Raw genomic sequence first — 18,201 nt, 5'->3', positions numbered from 1 at the left:
TGTTGTTCGAGGTCCAAACAGTTTGAGCAATGCATTGATAACGGAACATCAAAAATCACCTTTCGGCTGAGCAATGGCCTGCTATGCAGCTCGTTCCCTTCCTTCCTCCATCCCTCTCCACATCCTTTTTTTTCCCCCCCCACTACCTTTGCTCTACGCAGCATTATGTCATTAGAACCAAATCTTACCCTGTCTAGCTGCCTGTCAGTATACTTTCGGTGACGGTATTGGCTCGAAAGTGTAAGAGAGATCGTGCGGTTTGTTTGTGGTATCTGGGTGGGAAGGTGGATAAGAAAATGGGGGGAATGCACAACAGACGCGGCAGTGTGATGGAAACAACGATTATGTGTACGTGAAGGTCAATATGCCTTACTTTATGAGCGCGCTTATTGAATACTAAATCAAACTCAACAGGTCTGACTGTTGTACGTATTGAATGCCTGCACACTACTCTGTTGTCTCATCTACTTGAATCTGTCCCACAGAATATCGTTATCGTTGGGTTCACATTTAACGAGGTATGCATTGAGACCCACTGCCTTCATATGTAGGCGAGTGGGAGCATCAGCATCCCGAGATAATCGGTGTTGCACATATTTATGTGTTTTTGCCTATGTGCTGTTGAAACAATACAGCGCAGCATCCCTTGGGCCAGAGTGGCAACCATTTAATACCGTGGGGATGTGGCCCCTGTCCTGTTGCGCGAGAGCCACTTGTAGTTTTGGTACTCAAATGGATTATCTTCCCCTCTAATGATGACAGTCAATAGTTTCCTGTCAGCCTGACGGCAGTAGAGCCATTTTGAAGACATAATTTTTAACTCAGCTCACACTGAATCGAGTATCATCCATCCTTATTATTTTGTTTTTATCCACCCTCTTCCTCATAGGTCATTCATCCCTGTTTATGTTTATGTTTATGTTCGTGTGTGTGTATATGTGTGCTACTAGTTTTCTTTTTGGCCACTGATGCTGTGATGCATAATTGTTGTTCGAGGTCCAAACAGTTTGAGCAATGCATTGATAACGGAACATCAAAAATCACCTTTCGGCTGAGCAATGGCCTGCTATGCAGCTCGTTCCCTTCCTCCCTCCATCCCTCTCCACATCCTTTTTTTTCCCCCCCCACTACCTTTGCTCTACGCAGCATTATGTCATTAGAACCAAATCTTACCCTGTCTAGCTGCCTGTCAGTATACTTTCGGTGACGGTATTGGCTCGAAAGTGTAAGAGAGATCGTGCGGTTTGTTTGTGGTATCTGGGTGGGAAGGTGGATAAGAAAATGGGGGGAATGCACAACAGACGCGGCAGTGTGATGGAAACAACGATTATGTGTACGTGAAGGTCAATATGCCTTACTTTATGAGCGCGCTTATTGAATACTAAATCAAACTCAACAGGTCTGACTGTTGTACGTATTGAATGCCTGCACACTACTCTGTTGTCTCATCTACTTGAATCTGTCCCACAGAATATCGTTATCGTTGGGTTCACATTTAACGAGGTATGCATTGAGACCCACTGCCTTCATATGTAGGCGAGTGGGAGCATCAGCATCCCGAGATAATCGGTGTTGCACATATTTATGTGTTTTTGCTTATGTGCTGTTGAAACAATACAGCGCAGCATCCCTTGGGCCAGAGTGGCAACCATTTAATGCCGTGGGGATGTGGCCCCTGTCCTGTTGCGCGAGAGCCACTTGTAGTTTTGGTACTCAAATGGATTATCTTCCCCTCTAATGATGACAGTCAATAGTTTCCTGTCAGCCTGACGGCAGTAGAGCCATTTTGAAGACATAATTTTTAACTCAGCTCACACTGAATCGAGTATCATCCATCCTTATTATTTTGTTTTTATCCACCCTCTTCCTCATAGGTCATTCATCCCTGTTTATGTTTATGTTTATGTTCGTGTGTGTGTATATGTGTGCTACTAGTTTTCTTTTTGGCCACTGATGCTGTGATGCATAATTGTTGTTCGAGGTCCAAACAGTTTGAGCAATGCATTGATAACGGAACATCAAAAATCACCTTTCGGCTGAGCAATGGCCTGCTATGCAGCTCGTTCCCTTCCTTCCTCCATCCCTCTCCACATCCTTTTTTTCCCCCCCACTACCTTTGCTCTACGCAGCATTATGTCATTAGAACCAAATCTTACCCTGTCTAGCTGCCTGTCAGTATACTTTCGGTGACGGTATTGGCTCGAAAGTGTAAGAGAGACCGTGCGGTTTGTTTGTGGTATCTGGGTGGGAAGGTGGATAAGAAAATGGGGGGAATGCACAACAGACGCGGCAGTGTGATGGAAACAACGATTATGTGTACGTGAAGGTCAATATGCCTTACTTTATGAGCGCGCTTATTGAATACTAAATCAAACTCAACAGGTCTGACTGTTGTACGTATTGAATGCCTGCACACTACTCTGTTGTCTCATCTACTTGAATCTGTCCCACAGAATATCGTTATCGTTGGGTTCACATTTAACGAGGTATGCATTGAGACCCACTGCCTTCATATGTAGGCGAGTGGGAGCATCAGCATCCCGAGATAATCGGTGTTGCACATATTTATGTGTTTTTGGTGTTGTGGTGTGCCGGATTTACATGCCTAAACTGTTGGGAAACTAATGTTTAACATTAACTATTCGTTTCCTTTGATTTAACGTGTAGTTGTCCACTCACTGGGTGCGTACCCTTTTATTTCTTATAGAAATCTGTTTGTATGCTGAAAGGTGTTAGGGAATTCTATGGGGATTCAAGGGGCAGGTTGTATGTTATGCGGTTGGTGCTGATGTTATTTTTTTGGTGGTTGGGGTTAAGAAATGTAGGGAGTGGGGAAACTAGCATGGAGGGGAAGAAGGATGGAAGTTACGGTAATCACATACCAAGGGTGTTTTTTCTTGTTGCAGAAACGAGGTACGCGCCGGGGTGGTGCAGGATGATTGTAAGTTCGATACTCACTAATGTGAGCGTTGCCACAGTGGGCATGGGAGGCTGGTATGGGCATGTGAGCAGGTGGTTGTGGTTGTACCGGTACCTACGGCAGAAGAAGATGAGTGAGGGTGACGTGATTGTGATATTTGATGGGGGCGATACGGTCTTCACAGGGGAGGATGTAAGGGAGGAGGCAGTGAAGCATTTCCTCGACACTACACCAAAAATCCCTGAAGCGTTTAACGAGACGGCTATTTTAAGAGGGGAAATGACACCTCCAATGTTGTTTACCGCTGAGAAGGGTTGCGCTACTCCTCAGCTGAATATCATGGTGAAGCCGGAGGGGAGGTCGGAGTTTCAAAACTGTAAGAAGTTGTTTGATGACGCAATGGATGCAACAAGGGGTGTGGGAGTTGAAAATATTTTAAGGGTAAATGAATCGGGAAGGTCGTATCTTAATGGCGGAGGCGTGATAGCCAGAGTGTGGGCGCTAAAAGAGGCTTTGAAAGTTTTCTTTAATTTGAGACGCCAGAGCCTTATTTGGCTATGTGATCAAACTATTTGGACTATAGTGTTGACATGGAGCGTCAGTAGGCCGAAGCATGTGAAGCCAAAATTACTGCTGTGAAGGGGAATTATATCCCTCGATTACGAGACGCGTTTTTTTCATTATCCCCACAGTGTTTCGGTCGAAAGTGGCGTGGTTTTGCACTTCCCAACGTCAATTGGTGCGTGGAGGAACCTGATGCCCAAATATCTCAACCAAACAAGTTGGTTTAGAGCCCTTCGAGATTCTTCCTTCCAACAGAAAAATGCCTACAGACGTCTATTGGAGAATAGCTCTGTAGAAGTCCACACTGTGTGGGGCGCACGCCGGTATATGAAGCTTAGTGGTGTGTGCCCTCTCTCGGACATTTCAGACCCTAGATGGCTTATTCGACCACTGAGAAAATAGCGTGTGACCCCCGCCTCTAAACAAAAGAAACTATTAACTCTGTTTCATAAGTAGTTTCCAACGCAGTTGCCCATCCGGTCGTGTGGACGAGGCTCGTGGACTGTAATTTTACCCGAGGTGTGATTCATCGCGCTTACACCTCGGGTAAAATTACAGTCCACGTTCTTCGGCACGCATCACGTCCATCAATGGGGAGGACCGCCGTTGCTGGGGCGTAATGTACTATGCATGTGCGTTTTCTACTTGTTTGTAGTCGAGTAGGTGCTAGTATCCGATGTGCTGTGTGCGGTGTGTTCCCGATATGCCATTTCGCATGAGGCGGCCACATGCGTTTTGCCCTGAGGTGAAAACATGTGCTGTGGAGATAGGTCCCGGAAGGCACGATAACTCCCACACACTTTTACCCAGCGGGGGTTGTATCCGTCCCGCGAAATCCTTCAGCCACGTATTTCGGGTGGCGCAAGACACTTTCTACGTCATGGACCAGGGTTCACGCTGACAAATTTGTGCGTCCTGTGGAGACCGGAGGGAGTAGATTTTTTGTAGTGTATGTATTTGAAAAGCGTGAATGAGATGGGTCGGATGAGACTCATGAAGTAACTTGGCGCTTCTTTACACGTTTTGTGAGGGCTGATGGATTACTGGAACCGTGGAACTTGAATTTGAACCTCTACAAATTCTGGAATGTGTAATAATACCTCCGAATCGTGGTGCTAGAGGGTCTGGAAATCGTCGATTGCTCATGGTGTTTTTAACTGTGTAACTTCTGTAAATTTTTATTCCCCCAGTCCTTATTTTTTTTCACTATTGTCCTTTCGTGTTGGCGAACCCCACCAGCCGGGGCACTGGTAACAGTATTCTGTCAGCAATATTCCCCTGCCATGAAATATAACTTCCACCTGGGATTCCCCTCCCTCCCCGCCCTCCGTTTCGTACATAAAAACAACGGCGTTCGAAAAAAGATGCACAGGCAAGCACACACACACACACACGCAGGATGGAGTGCTCCTTTCAGTGGCGAAATTGACATGAAGTGCAAGCGCGAACGCATATATGCCAATGTCTGCCGCTGGGGGGGGGGGGTGACGCGAACGCTTCATTTTATATGTGAGGGTTGTTTCGGTCCATACTTCCGTCTCAACGGGGTGCCTCACCGCGTGCGACAACTCCGACTTCCGCCTGTTACATTTGTTTATTAGCAGTCCATACACCAAATGAATGCACGTTTGGCTCGCCTCCCCAGCGGGTATCTTACCACCGTTTCCATAAAGCCAGTGCCCTAGGGAACCGTGCTAATGCATTGTGCTCTCCTCAACATGTAGCTTCTACATCCCTCAAATTTTGTCAAGTTCACCGTGTCGTTGGTCCTTTGAGCCCCAAGAAGTTTCGCAAGCTTCATGCCTGCTTCGCGATCTTTTTCGGGCGCCACCCACTCAAGATATAATGGTTTAAACGCATATCCCTTTAAACCGCCCGCAAGCAAAAAAAAAGTTTCCTTCATTATACGTCGTGTCCTCCCACAGCGTGGTAACACTTGACTCGCAATTTTACCGCTGCAGAAGCCTCACTATCCCTCTCTCTCAAAAAAAAAAAAAACGGGCAGAACAGTCCATACATTGCCTTTTTTGTGTTGAATGAAGAGAAAACGAGCAGGAGGAGTAATATTTTAACCTTTGTTGTGCCTACAACACCGGCCGTTAAAATTGCTTGGGAGGGGGATTTCTGTAGTGTGCGAGTCCTCAATTGTATGGAAGTTAATTTACTGGCGGTAAAGAAGGTGGTGGAAGTGCCCTTAACCTGCCTCCCGCGCGGAGGCGGTGACGGTTGGGTTCGGTGGGCGTTTCAAAAACTCACTCTTTGCGACGCTTCTCTTAACCGTGGTATGAAAATGGGGATCGATGAGTTTTGTACATTACTTGGCAATGGGTATGGGCTTGGCAGTTCTTCTCACAGCCCCCTCAAAAACAAAACGGAGTAAACAACACTTTATCGGGGAGTGTAGAGTCGACATGCACTGTTCCTCATACGTCTGTGTCGGGTCCGGGCTCATAATGATGGGACGACCGGGCAAAGAACTGAACGTGATCCCTGGACTCGCGCACAGTTTATTCAGTTACGAAATGGAACTCACAGTGACTCAATTCGGACGAGGAGAATTTAGAGGTAAGTTATAGCAGGTTCTGTAATTTGTGACCGAGCGATAAACGGGACACTTTACGGAAGTGCCGGCGGAGGTGGAGTACAAATCACTTGGACCGAGCACTCGAGAGCCATGCGCTTTCACGAGTCGTGGAAAAATGGTGAGCGATGCCAATACGCCAAATCTGTTTGGCGCCGCATTGTGGCAACCGAAGGGGTACCAATCTATGTGTGGCAAATGGCGGCGGCAGCGACGACAAGATTCATAAAGCCAAGAGTTGTGCTATCACCTGAGCAAAACTCCCAAGAAACACCGACAGCTTTCCACTCTCGACCCATCTAAGCAAAGATGGACTATGGTATTATTTCTACGGTTCTCCGTTTCCATTTCAAGCGGGGAGAAAGCGAAAAGCAAGGAAGCTCAGTCGGCATACACGATTGCTGAGATTTCGTCGCACGCAAACAAACAAGATATGCTCAAATAAGCACGACTGATATTTGTTTGAAAAGACCAAAAAAGTGGGCTGTGGAATACCGCCTCACGTCAAGTGCCAAAAAGGATGCTTTTCAGACATAATAAACCGGCAATATCCTAGAAGTCATCCAATACCTGAATGGCTGAATACAGTGGAGGTCTGGTGCTCCGAAGGCGAAAATCAGGGTGCACTCCACACTTAAAGCTCCTTGGATGTTGATTCCGAGGAGAAAATAAATTTGCTTTCCGTGGGTGGGTATAAAAGCAAACGCAAAAGACGAATGGGGGAGGGCTCTCATACGCCGCAAAAAATAGGGATATTCAATAAGAAGGAGTGAAAAGTTTCAACAAATGAACTGGTGAGTTTAGACGCTTCATCGGGCACAGAAACGATAATCATCGGCAACATGGAAAAATACAGGATTAAAGGGACATCTGAATATTGGGATGCAGTTGCCGCGTGGAAGCAGCGCCAACAGCAATGTTGAAAACGGTACCGAAAACGCTAAAAGACAAACCTGCACGGAAGAGGGTGAAACTCACCAGGGTGACGAGAACTACTTTTTCCTGGTTTTGCCCGCGCCTCCAAACACATAAGGTACTTTTGCGTGCCCATCCCCCTCAACAGCTGCAGAATTCAGTTAATGCAATGTTGCCGTTAGAGTGAAGAGAAGGAAGCGACACACTGGACCAGGTACGTAAGTTTCTTCCTCAATCAACTAATGAGACAGCCTTTTGTCAATCACCGCTCAAAACTGCACTCAGTTCTGCGAGATCCCTCTCAACCTTTATTTAGAGTATCAGTTCTTACCAGTTTATTCTGTAATGTTTTCCCTTTCCCTTCTGTTTCACTAACGATTTGCAGTTTCGAAATATCCTCACGGTCTCACCCCTATTTCCCACCATTACATTCCATAAAGAACAGCCGCATGACCCTGTTGCTGATAAAGTTTACCTGGATCAACTGACAAAGGATTAGTTGTGTAAGTCCACGTATAAGTTTTTCTAATTGGCCCTTTAAAATACGCATTGGACCCCGCAGTGAGATTGCAACACATAACTCCTGCGAATAGGCCCAGGGACCGCATACACACGAGCGTAGTTTGCACCTTCTTTGTAAGCGAAAACGTGACTGATACTCCGAGGGGTCACCACAGGATTTTGACTTTGTATTGCACCATTGTTATTCCTGATCTGTATGGACGTTCATTCTCCTATGGGAAACCATACTATTCCAACACGAGGGCGTCATGAAATGTATGTGTTCGCCCACTCCGGTACGTGGTTGTGTTTACGGAAGGTGGAAGTCGACTTCGAAGTCACATGAATGCTCGATCATTTCGAGCCTTTTCGACTGGGAAAGATCCCCGGCACCTCATTAACATCTGTGAAAATTTGGACCCTTGGTTGTGCTCAACATCCGCACTGAATGACAGCCAGTCTATATATCCCCAAAGTAGTGCGTCTTCGAGTTCGGGAAGAAAACGCGATACCCTTAGCACTTCAGAGAACAGATGGTATGGCTACTTTTCTTCAAAACAGGAGCTCTCAACCAACCGACTGCCAAAAACTCTAAAGATTAGGACGCATAGAGGAACTTGGCTTACCCGTTGACAATGCAGCCGTCTCCAGCGTCGCCGTACGTGTACCTGTCGCATTAAGGCCATCCCCGACCGCCAGACCTTATGAATGGGTGGGCCCAATGAGAACGAGGAAGTTCCCTGTTTTCGACCACCGGCATAGTCATAAATGATACGGCGTCGCATCGGGGGCTCTCTCCCAACATCCCGGTTATGCACACTCCTAATGCACACGGTTGCATGTGGGTATGGTTATGTTTTCGCGTGCCATGCATCTAACGCAGGGATGTTGAAAGGAAAATCGTGAGTTTCACCGAGGAGGAAAGGACGCCGGCCGCAAAGGCATTGAAAGTAAAAATTTTGCCATCAGCACGTTACCCTCTACTTCATTGTTCTGTAGCGTAACTGTATCGCGTTTTCTGAGTCTTATCCACACCTCCAACACTATTGAGGGTGAGAAAAGTTAAGTGAACACAACATTCAAAATATTGAAGACAAGTGACGCACGGCGTAAGGTCGTATTCATTGGGTGTTTGGTAGGTTCAATATCCATATATGAAAGACGGTATCATGCATGCACTAGGAGGTAATTGACACCACTGTTCATGTATGAAGATTTAAAAAACCCACCTGGCTCACTTCAGTTCCATTATAAAAAATAACACACGGAATGCTATGATAATTACCCTTGAGGGGCCAAATATTCTCCACCTTTTGGTTTCATGGGTTCAAGACAGTATCGCTGCTCAACAACATTGCCACACCGCGCACGCATCCCTTGAAACACAACACTCTTTTACTTCTGTAGGAACAGAAACCTCCGACCCTTAGAAATGTAGTTCTTCTACTTCGCTATCTTACAGTAGTAGGGTACGCAAATATCACCAAGTAACAACAAAACATCAACATAGAATATATTCCGCACTAGTGAAGAAAAGTAATGGGTTTCAATGTTGCAAAAAGAGCAGGGGACGACTCAACAATCCAGAAAATAACAAACATACAGTTGCGGTTATTTGGAGGCGTCTGTAAAACAAACGAAATTTCTTCTCGGTTCGTTACATCTTGGGGCATAAAATATTACAAGCCAACGTTACGTTACAAAACAAAGGCCAGATAGGGAAGTAAGATTTTCTATTGGAACAGCGCCACTTCATTCTTGTGTACAAGAGGCTTCAGAATGTATGACATCTTCATAAACGGTTAGTTCAAATAGCTCCGAAAGGAAATGTAATAGGATAAATTATGTTATTACAAAACAAATACAATAAGTTAAAATATTTTAATGAAGCAGTGTAATTTCGTTGAACTGCTTGAGAATATATGTCTGTCTGTATCAAGTATAAAAAAAAGATTTACAAGAAACGTAATGTGTTGTAAAATAATTTCCCTTGTAATAACTTGGTGCTCAAGATGCCGCTCTGATATAATTTATAATAAAGTTTCTTTGTTATTTCTGTCAGTAAATGATAATCAAAATAATTTATTCAATATATGTGTGTGAGAGTATGTCGTTATAAAGTTAGAATGAAGTACAAAATAACAAGATGTCCATTTGGTATAGTTGTAACATGAATGAGCGCAATATAATAATCATTACTCTTACAACTAAAATACAAATTTCCATTGGGCAAAAAGCTTGTTGTATGGACACACGCTTTTCTAACTGTTCTTTACTCTTCACAATATGTAATGGGTATAATTTACAAAAAAATGAAACAATTACAAAACTGTAATGAAATCCTTGTATATCTCGTATTCAAGTTATTGTAAAATCCAATAAAGTTTACGTGAATTGTTGCTGGCATCTGTCCCAATAACGGTGCCTACGGTCAGTTAACTACTCGAACTGGCTGTTACATTTAATGATGTGTTCTTGTTCTGTATATTACCATAATACAGAACAAAACAATGGATCAAATACTAGTTGTATATATCCACTTTCCTTTCTTTCAGTTCTTTATAAACATCAAAACTGACATTAGCATTTTTGATATCAACCCAGGAAAGACATGGTAGCTCCAAAAGACTTCTGAATCCTTCCCTTAGTCCCCTGCCTTCAGAGCTTCGGTGGAGGTCCATTTTTTTAATTGATTTGATCCTCCTAACGGGTGTGATATCATTAAGCTCCTTGCAATAAGAGAGGTTGAGATCCTCAATGGTATGGGATAGTTGAATTTCCCTGAGATCTTCATCTGTAATGAGAGAATCCATAAGGTTAAGAATGCGCAACTGTGGAAGAGTGAAAAGTGCACTAAACCCCCGCGTTAGCTCTTCGCACTTCCCTATGTGTAACTCCTCTAGTGTCTTGATATCAGCAAGACAAGAAGCATCGGTCATATCACACGATTCAAGGTTCAGTGTAATGAGGGATTTGCATCTGCTGATATAATATCCACCGTAACTGGTTGTAACTCTTGTGGACGATAAGTTGAGCACACGGAGTCGTGGTAATGCGGTCAGTGCTTCCCAGCCTGAAATTATGTGGTAACATCCGCTCAGATTCAGTTCTTCTAGTGCCGTAAGGTTTGATATATGATATATGTCTGGCAATTCAAATGAGTGGGTAATGTCAAGTGATTTCAACGATCGAATCTTGCAGACACTCTCAAAACAGGTATTTCCCATGTTGAAATGGCTCAGGGTTAGTACATGAAGCCATGGCAGTTTTCCAAGATCCCCTACATCATTCAATAATCGGTCACCATGGGCGATTTTCAGTTCCTTAAGTGTTGCAATGTTGGAAATAAGTTTGATGTCGCATAGTTCTTCAGGTCCTTCGATAGTGAGTTTCACTAGAGATTTGCTCTCTCCTAGTGAACTGAGGGAGAAATAAGTGGATTGTAATTTCCTTAAAACCAATACCCGTAGCCTTGGTAGCATTCCAACCTTGAGCAGACCTTCATTAATGTTATGGCAGTTCTGAATGGTGAGCTCTTCCAGTGACTTAATGTTATTTATCGGCTCGATATTGGACACATCTCTACAACAGTACAGCTCCAAATTTCTGAGATTTTTGCACCCGCTGAGGAGACGTATGCCTTCGTTGGTAACCCAAGTTACGGAAAGGGTTGCTACACGTAGTCGAGTCAGAGCTTCAAATGCCTCCCAACCTTTTCGTATTCGATCGCAGCAGTTAACATTCAGTTCCTCCAACGTTGATAGGGAAGATAATGCTGATATATCGGTTATATAATTACAGTTTGATACGTTAAGTGACTGCAGTGACTTGGATTGAGAGATCCCCTCAAGCCATATGTCACAGACCCTTCCATCATCCAAATTCAGTACACGAAGTCGTCTTAGGCTGGAGATTGGGGGTAGATGATACGGCTCACAAGCGCGTCCCAGCAGCAATTCTTCAACTATAGCAGTTGAGGAGAGAGTTCCCACACAAAATGATTCACGTCCATTCTCGAGATTCAGTTTCACAAGTGATTTGAAGAGTGTGTTGTAAGGATATTGTTGCATCCATCTAACACTTGTTCCACATTTCTTTGCATCTAGCTCGCGAAGCTTAGGCAGCTTTCCAAGAGCTTCGACACCTTTCTCGATATTGAAGCACCAATCAATGTTCAATTCCCTGAGCATAGTAATGTTAGAAAGTGCCGTGATGTCCGTTATGTCATTACAAAATGCGAGGTTGAGTGTATTCAAAGACTTGCACTCGCTGATGTGCCGTATGTTTTCATCATTAATTCGTGTGTTCGACAGTACGGCCACACGCAGTTGGTGAAGTGTACCAAATACATTCCAGCCGGATGTTACATGACAGCAGTTGTCAATGTTGAGTTTCTCCAATGCATTAAGGGAAGCTATCGCAGAAATAGATGTTATTTCCTTACAATGCGAAAGGTTTAATGATACAAGTGGGCTTGAGCACGCGCAGATATCCTCAAGGGAATTATTATCAATTTTTGTCCATCCCAAATCCAGTACACGAAGCTGCAATAACCTTCCCAGCGTTCCAATTCCAGAGGTTACCGCGTCACAGTGGTGAAGATTCAGTTCCTTAAGTGTTGAAAGGCTCGAAAGGAATGTGACATCACTTAATCCTTTGCAATTATCAAGAATAAGTTTGACAAATGATTTGCCATTCCCTAGTGATCCAATAACAGAATTCGTCAAGTGGACACCCTTCACGTTCAACACACGAAGCCGTGGTAGCTCTCCAAGAACACTCAGCCCTTTTCTAATCTTTGAACAATTATCAAGATTCAAATCCTCAAGCGTAGTGATGTTGGAGAGGGATGTAATATCAAATAACTCATCGCAGAAAGAAAGATCCAGCGTAACAAGTTCTTTGCACTTGCTGAAATGAGATATGTCTCTATCAGTAATATGTGTATTCGAGAGGATTGCCACATGTAGCTGCTGAAGTTTTTCAAGTGCTTCCCATCCTGCATTTATCCTAATACAGTCACTTAAATTCAGTTCATTCAATGTTTCAAGGGCTGAAATATGGAACACACTTGTTACTTTCCAACAATGGGAAAGGTTGAGTGACACTATTGTCTGTGATACGCATAGACCTCTGAGAGAATCACTGTCAGTATTTGTACCAGACAGATCCAACACTTTAAGCTGTGGCAGGTTACCGAGACATCCAATTCCAGCGTCAATACCATTGCAACCGAGAAGGCTTAGTTTTTCCAGAGTTAAAATGTTAGCGAGTGCTTCCACATTACTCAGTCCCGTGATACTCTCCAGAGTTAACTGTAAAAGGGATTTCGAGGCACCAATACCAGTAAAGTCAAGGGACGAGATGTGTGCCTCCTTTATGTTAAGTACACGCAGGTATGGCAGTGTACCAAGGCAACACACACCACTAATGATGTCAGCACATTTTTGAATATTCAGCTCCTCGAGTGTAACAATGCTGGATAAGAGTGTCATATCACCAAAGCCTGCGCAGTTATCAAGACTGACCTTTACAAGTGATCCACCAGTCCCAACTGAATCGAGAGATGGCTCGCTCAGGTGCACACCCTTCATGTGCAATACACGGAGCTTTGGTAATGCCCACACAACGCCTATCCCCCGTGTGATTCGGCGACAACCGTTAAGGTTCAATTCCTCAATAGCAGTGGCATTGGAGAGTGGATTGATATTTGTCAACTGAATACAATAAGAAAGGTTCAGCCTTTCCAGCGGTCCACAATCACACAAATCCTTAAGAAAATTATCTTCCACAGAGACACCACTCAAGTCAAGCATACGCAGTCGCAACAACATGCCAAGTGTTCCTATTCCCTTCGTTATGTGGCAATTGCTGTTTAGATTCAACTCTTCAAGCGCTGCAAGTTGTGAAATTGGTGTTGCGTCTATGATATTGTTGCATTCAGATACACTCAGTTTGGACAGTTTAGCACATGCACTTATTTCCCCTATACAGCTATCGTCAATGTTTGTGGAATTTAAGTCAAGACACTTCAGGTTAGTCAAGCGAGAGATTCCTCTGATATTTGTCAGTTGCATGGTGTCAGTAATAGCCAACTCTTCCAATGTTCCAATATTGAATAAGTGACGGGCGTCATTGTTGTCAATATTGTTGCTCCTGAGACAAAGCCTTTTCAACATATCAAGGTTATTCAAAGATATGATATTCACAAGTTTACCATGTGGATATTCAATGCGTAACTCTTCTAACTGCTTTAGCTTACTGACTTGTCGTGAGTTAAATTTCCAACCCTTCTGACATTGTGATGGTTAATTTCTCAGCTTGAATGCGACCACAGAGTGAGGAAAGAGCACCTTCATTTAGTCCTTTGCCACTAAAGGAATTATCAGCAGCATGATATAACGTTACTGTACGTATGCATTTGGCGTCATCACACACACCACCTTGCCTTTCGACACTCATAGCTGTGAGACCACTCATAAAATATCTGAATGCCTTCACATTGCTTTCCAGCCGTGGTGTTTCTTTAATCAACTTCTCACGCTCATTCAGTAATGATACCAAAGTTCCTTCATTACTGGAGTCACGCATTTCTTCGGTGATTGTAATGGTGGTTGGTGTATTTTTTTGAGAAGTTGATGGTTCCTTTAAAGCTTCTGAGTGCTCAGGAGTTGAGATGCGCTGTCGCTTTCTTCCTTGGTTTCCTGACATTGTAGTTCCCATTACTTATGTTTGGTAGCCGTTTTCTACTAAAAATATTATTTCTGAGAGTCGAAACAAAGTTTGGCAATGAGATGATTGAATGCTGTCAGTTGAATGTATTTGCATCATAATGGCATTGGGTATGCAATTTTATTTCCACTAACTTGAAGTATTATGCCACTGAAATGTCAAAACTTCAAACACTGAAAACACTTTTCATCTCCTCTCAGCACATGTAGAAAATTAATGGGAAGGGAGGGATGACACATTCTCTGCTTATTTCAATTATGTTACGATTCCAAAGTCACACTCAATAAAAGGATTCCAAATAATAACAAACATTCCTCACTATATTTCTGTTTTCGACTATTGGCACAGAAGGGCAATGCAAAGCCAACACTTTGCTTTCATGTGGTGCTACTGAGGTAATAGCAAAACAACTCGGTGTGGTCTCATCATCGCTTATGAGTCACATTTTAACTTTTAATGGTAGAAATATGTCTGTGTAAAAGGGGAAGTGAATGAGGAGATGCAATAAAATAGTGCTGATGGATTCGATTGGTAGGGCACAACTGAAGGACTGACAGTTATCACACCTCATAACTCGGAGGGAAAATATTGCACAACACAACTTCCAGCATGGATAGCGGAATGCACGACAAATCAAGTTGCAAGTTTCGGCCACGACCAGGGCAATGTAAGACCAAGGTATCAGTTTCCTCAATAGCTATAATGACTATGGTATCATCTATGTATGTTTGGAGAGAATGTAAGGGAGTAGTAAAATGAAAGACGGTACGATATATATTTCTGTGAATTTAGAGAAAGATTTCGCACATCCAACATGCACAGCAGTAATCCATCGCAGCCAAATATGCTCACCAGGCATCAGAATAAAATAAATAAAAGCATTAACAAACAGGGGTTTTGAAGGACTCGTTTGAAGTATTTTAGCTGAACCGATTGTGGTAAGGCTTCGATATAACTAAAATATTGCTAGTTGAGTTAATTCGTTTCCACATGTGTCGAGAATCCTACCATTTGAGCTATTTACACCTCTGGTTGTATCATGCATTTGAGGAGCGTGTATTTGTGTTTTCACGCATTGCTATTATTACAACTGTGAGAAAACTTTAGTAGTGAATATTTCTCCAGTTGTAAAAGTTGAACATGCACACAAATGTTAGCCGAAATTGTTGTCTTTGCAGTATCATATCTGCGCATGTTAGTTCTACGTTCATTCCTAATAAATACCCGTGTTCCCTGACATTTTGGGTTGTATTATTTTCTCTACTTGGCCTCCTTTGTATCTTACACTTCACGAATAAATTCCATTGGGAACAATAACTTCGTAGTGTTTTCGTCAATGCCGAGTGCCCTCAAAGCCCTTTCATTTGATACCTTTATAATTTATTTGGAAGAATGAAGGGAGGGGGAATGGACTCCAATACCGCGAAAACTGGAAAAAAGAGGAGAAGCGGAGGATATCACGCCACAACCCGCGGAGGAATGAAACTATCATTATGAAGGCAAAACAGATGCCATTCCGTGAGTGTGCGGAGGTCCCTTCAATTGTTTCAAACTTCCAATTCTACAGAGTACGTTGCGAAGAAGGAATGTCAGTACTGACAAGAAAAAAAGGTAATTTTTCTCTGGTATTGTGTGTGAAGCATTTTGAAAAAGGATAAATTGCTGTTGGAACAAACAGAGTGGACTATGTATCTTTTTTCTCATTTAAACTGCTACAACAATTTGCTTCATACTAAACAATTGGGAAGGAGTTTTTGAGACAAGCAAGCACAATAGTAGCACAAACCTTTTACAACTGCGGCGCATATTCATTGATTCATTTCCTTTCCATGTTTTCCATTATATTGCAAACACTCGTAATATGAAATAAATTATGTGTGATATTTATATGCAAACTCATGCATTTGTTCCAATGAGCATTTTTTCATTCTGCAGTGGCACATCGGAAGCAGCTCCAAAATAGTTGCATAAAGAAAACAGAAACAGATTGAGACATGAGGGAAGCAAATAAAAGGGGATGTTGTGTATATATGTTTATTCATTTGTTTTATTTAGCTCTGAACTTCTAAATCTATTTGAAAATTTTGTAATAATCAATGTGCGAATCCAGATCGACCGTGGTTTCGCGTCAACCATCGTCTTGTGGTTTGCGTGCCTGGACGGTCAGTGCACGGACTGTCTTATATATTTTTGACGTCCTCCTTTGGATATTGTAGAAAGCGGCCCTCTTGGGAGTAGTGAAGATATATTTTTTTTGTATTTACTTCAACATGGTGTGGTGCCGCCAGGAGTTTCAGTTCAAGGTGTTCCGTCCTTGAACCCATTTTCCCGAGTTTACATCGGTGCTATAGATATGAAATGATTTGGTTCCACATCGTTCGTGGAGGCTGGTTCTCGTAAGTATGCTATAGTGCTAAAGTTTTCTCATATGCGCCGGTTTCTACAACTTGCGTTGCATATTCATCTGCCAACTCGTTAACTTGTACTCCGCAGCGGCTTCGCTAAAATTGCCGACGTATCGATCATGCAGCTTTAGGATAGTGAGGCGCCCTCATCCACATTTCTTTCTTTGCTCAACTTCTCTGGCTTATTTGGCCGTTGTTTAGCGTAGCTGCGAGGCATGAACTGTCAGTGCTAGCAAATAGGAATTCGTTTACGGAGGGTACGTTGGATATTCGGCTGCTGTAGTGCTGTCGGAAAGGCTACAGATTCTGGTACATAGCTGAAAGGACGGGGTCTACAGTCGGTGCTGACATTATGGCTTCCCTCGACTTTGACAAAGAAAGTCGCGTTCCGACTCCGACGGATAACGACGCGTTGATTTCTCCATCTGTGGTCATTACCCACTTGCGATATCGATGTGACTCTAGGGTTTCTTTCCTCATTCCTTTTTTTTTCTACATGTAATTGCTTCGTTTTGGCGTCTGTGCAATCCGTTTAAACTCTTCCCCAACGGATGTCTGATTGATGACCATTACGCACCGGGCGGGAATGGGACTGCGAGTTCGTTTGCTTTCATATCATGTTAATTCCGTTGTGGCGAGCTCTTTAGCGCATGCACCTCCGGATGTGTGAAAAGGGTGTTATCAGAGATAAGTCAAACGCGGAACCCAACTTCATGTGCAGGTTCGGTCGGCGGTTTCCCAATCCAGCAGAAGTGGCACGATTATAATTTTTCAAAATATGATTGGCCGTGATTTTACGCAGAGGATGTGTTTGGAAGGAGATGTTTGGCTCCAGGAGTGACTATTCGTCGTCAGTCGTCGGAAACACTGCGGTCACAAAAAACTCCGTTGATACACAAATCTTTATATGTACATATATATATATATATAGGATCTGTTGTTCGAGCTCGTATTGTTTCACCTTCAAATAACAGCCACGGCACGCCGCGAGCCACTATCAGGGTCGGCATATGATGTTAGTATGAGGCTTTTGCCTTTATATGCAATTCATTTTGGCTTTGTATTTGCTGTGGTGCAGCAGCGCACTGACTGGAAGACACAACGTTTAGCATTAGTTAAGGATGTAGAGCCCCCCCCAAAAAAAAGAAAAACTTTGGGGTGCGTGAGGACAATGCGGTGACCGCTACAATTTAGCATTCACTAATCTTTAGAGGCCATCTGGTTTCTTGTTTGTTAAAATTGAGTGTGCATGTGGATGCCCCGGACTGTGCTCTCTCTTCGGTGGCTTTGCTGCTGTCCTCTTTTCTTCGCGCCACTTTTGCATTTTTTTTTTTTCGTAGAGTCAGGCTGGCTACGACAATTGCATCTTCTGGAGAAGGCTCCTTGATATCAATAGAAAATTCATCGGTGCACATATCCACCACGGCACCTGACGTTTCGCTAAGCATATTCGGGGTCGGTTGTGCGTAGAGTAAAAATGAGCGCGACCCCGCTGCTGACCCTCGTAACACAACTTTTCGCAGTCTTTGTGCTTTTGCTCTTTGCATTCCCAACGCCTTGCCCATGTGGATTCATCAAACGAC

General features: G+C 43.4%; 4 protein-coding genes across 4 annotated transcripts; 2 read left to right on the top strand and 2 right to left on the bottom strand.

Annotated features, from left to right (window-relative positions):
• Positions 1–2,719: 2,719 nt before the first annotated feature.
• TbgDal_XI1630 (expression site-associated gene (ESAG) protein,putative) lies at positions 2,720–3,559 on the top strand (the record flags this gene model as incomplete). The annotated part of the gene is made up of 1 exon (XM_011781009.1): positions 2,720–3,559. The coding sequence occupies one exon, from the start codon at positions 2,720–2,722 to the stop codon at positions 3,557–3,559; it is 840 nt and encodes a 279-aa protein (XP_011779311.1).
• Positions 3,560–4,767: 1,208 nt separating this feature from the next.
• On the top strand, positions 4,768–5,085 carry TbgDal_XI1620 (hypothetical protein, unlikely; the record flags this gene model as incomplete). Its single annotated transcript, XM_011781008.1, has 1 exon — positions 4,768–5,085. The coding sequence occupies one exon, from the start codon at positions 4,768–4,770 to the stop codon at positions 5,083–5,085; it is 318 nt and encodes a 105-aa protein (XP_011779310.1).
• A 4,918-nt stretch (positions 5,086–10,003) lies between these two features.
• Positions 10,004–14,204, bottom strand: TbgDal_XI1610 (T. brucei spp.-specific protein; the record flags this gene model as incomplete). The annotated part of the gene is given in 2 exon segments (XM_011781007.1): positions 10,004–13,759; positions 13,761–14,204. Coding segments are annotated over 2 exon segments (4,200 nt in total).
• Positions 14,205–17,808: 3,604 nt separating this feature from the next.
• TbgDal_XI1600 (hypothetical protein, unlikely) lies at positions 17,809–18,183 on the bottom strand (the record flags this gene model as incomplete). The annotated part of the gene is made up of 1 exon (XM_011781006.1): positions 17,809–18,183. The coding sequence occupies one exon, from the start codon at positions 18,181–18,183 to the stop codon at positions 17,809–17,811; it is 375 nt and encodes a 124-aa protein (XP_011779308.1).
• Between the last annotated feature and the right edge of the window lie 18 nt (positions 18,184–18,201).

The sequence above is a fragment of the Trypanosoma brucei genome, chromosome 11, assembly GCF_000210295.1.
Source record: "Trypanosoma brucei gambiense DAL972 chromosome 11, complete sequence".
Classification (NCBI taxonomy): Eukaryota; Euglenozoa; class Kinetoplastea; order Trypanosomatida; family Trypanosomatidae; genus Trypanosoma; species Trypanosoma brucei.
Note: the sequence above shows the minus strand (reverse complement) of the source record. Positions and strands in the feature narration are given on the sequence as shown.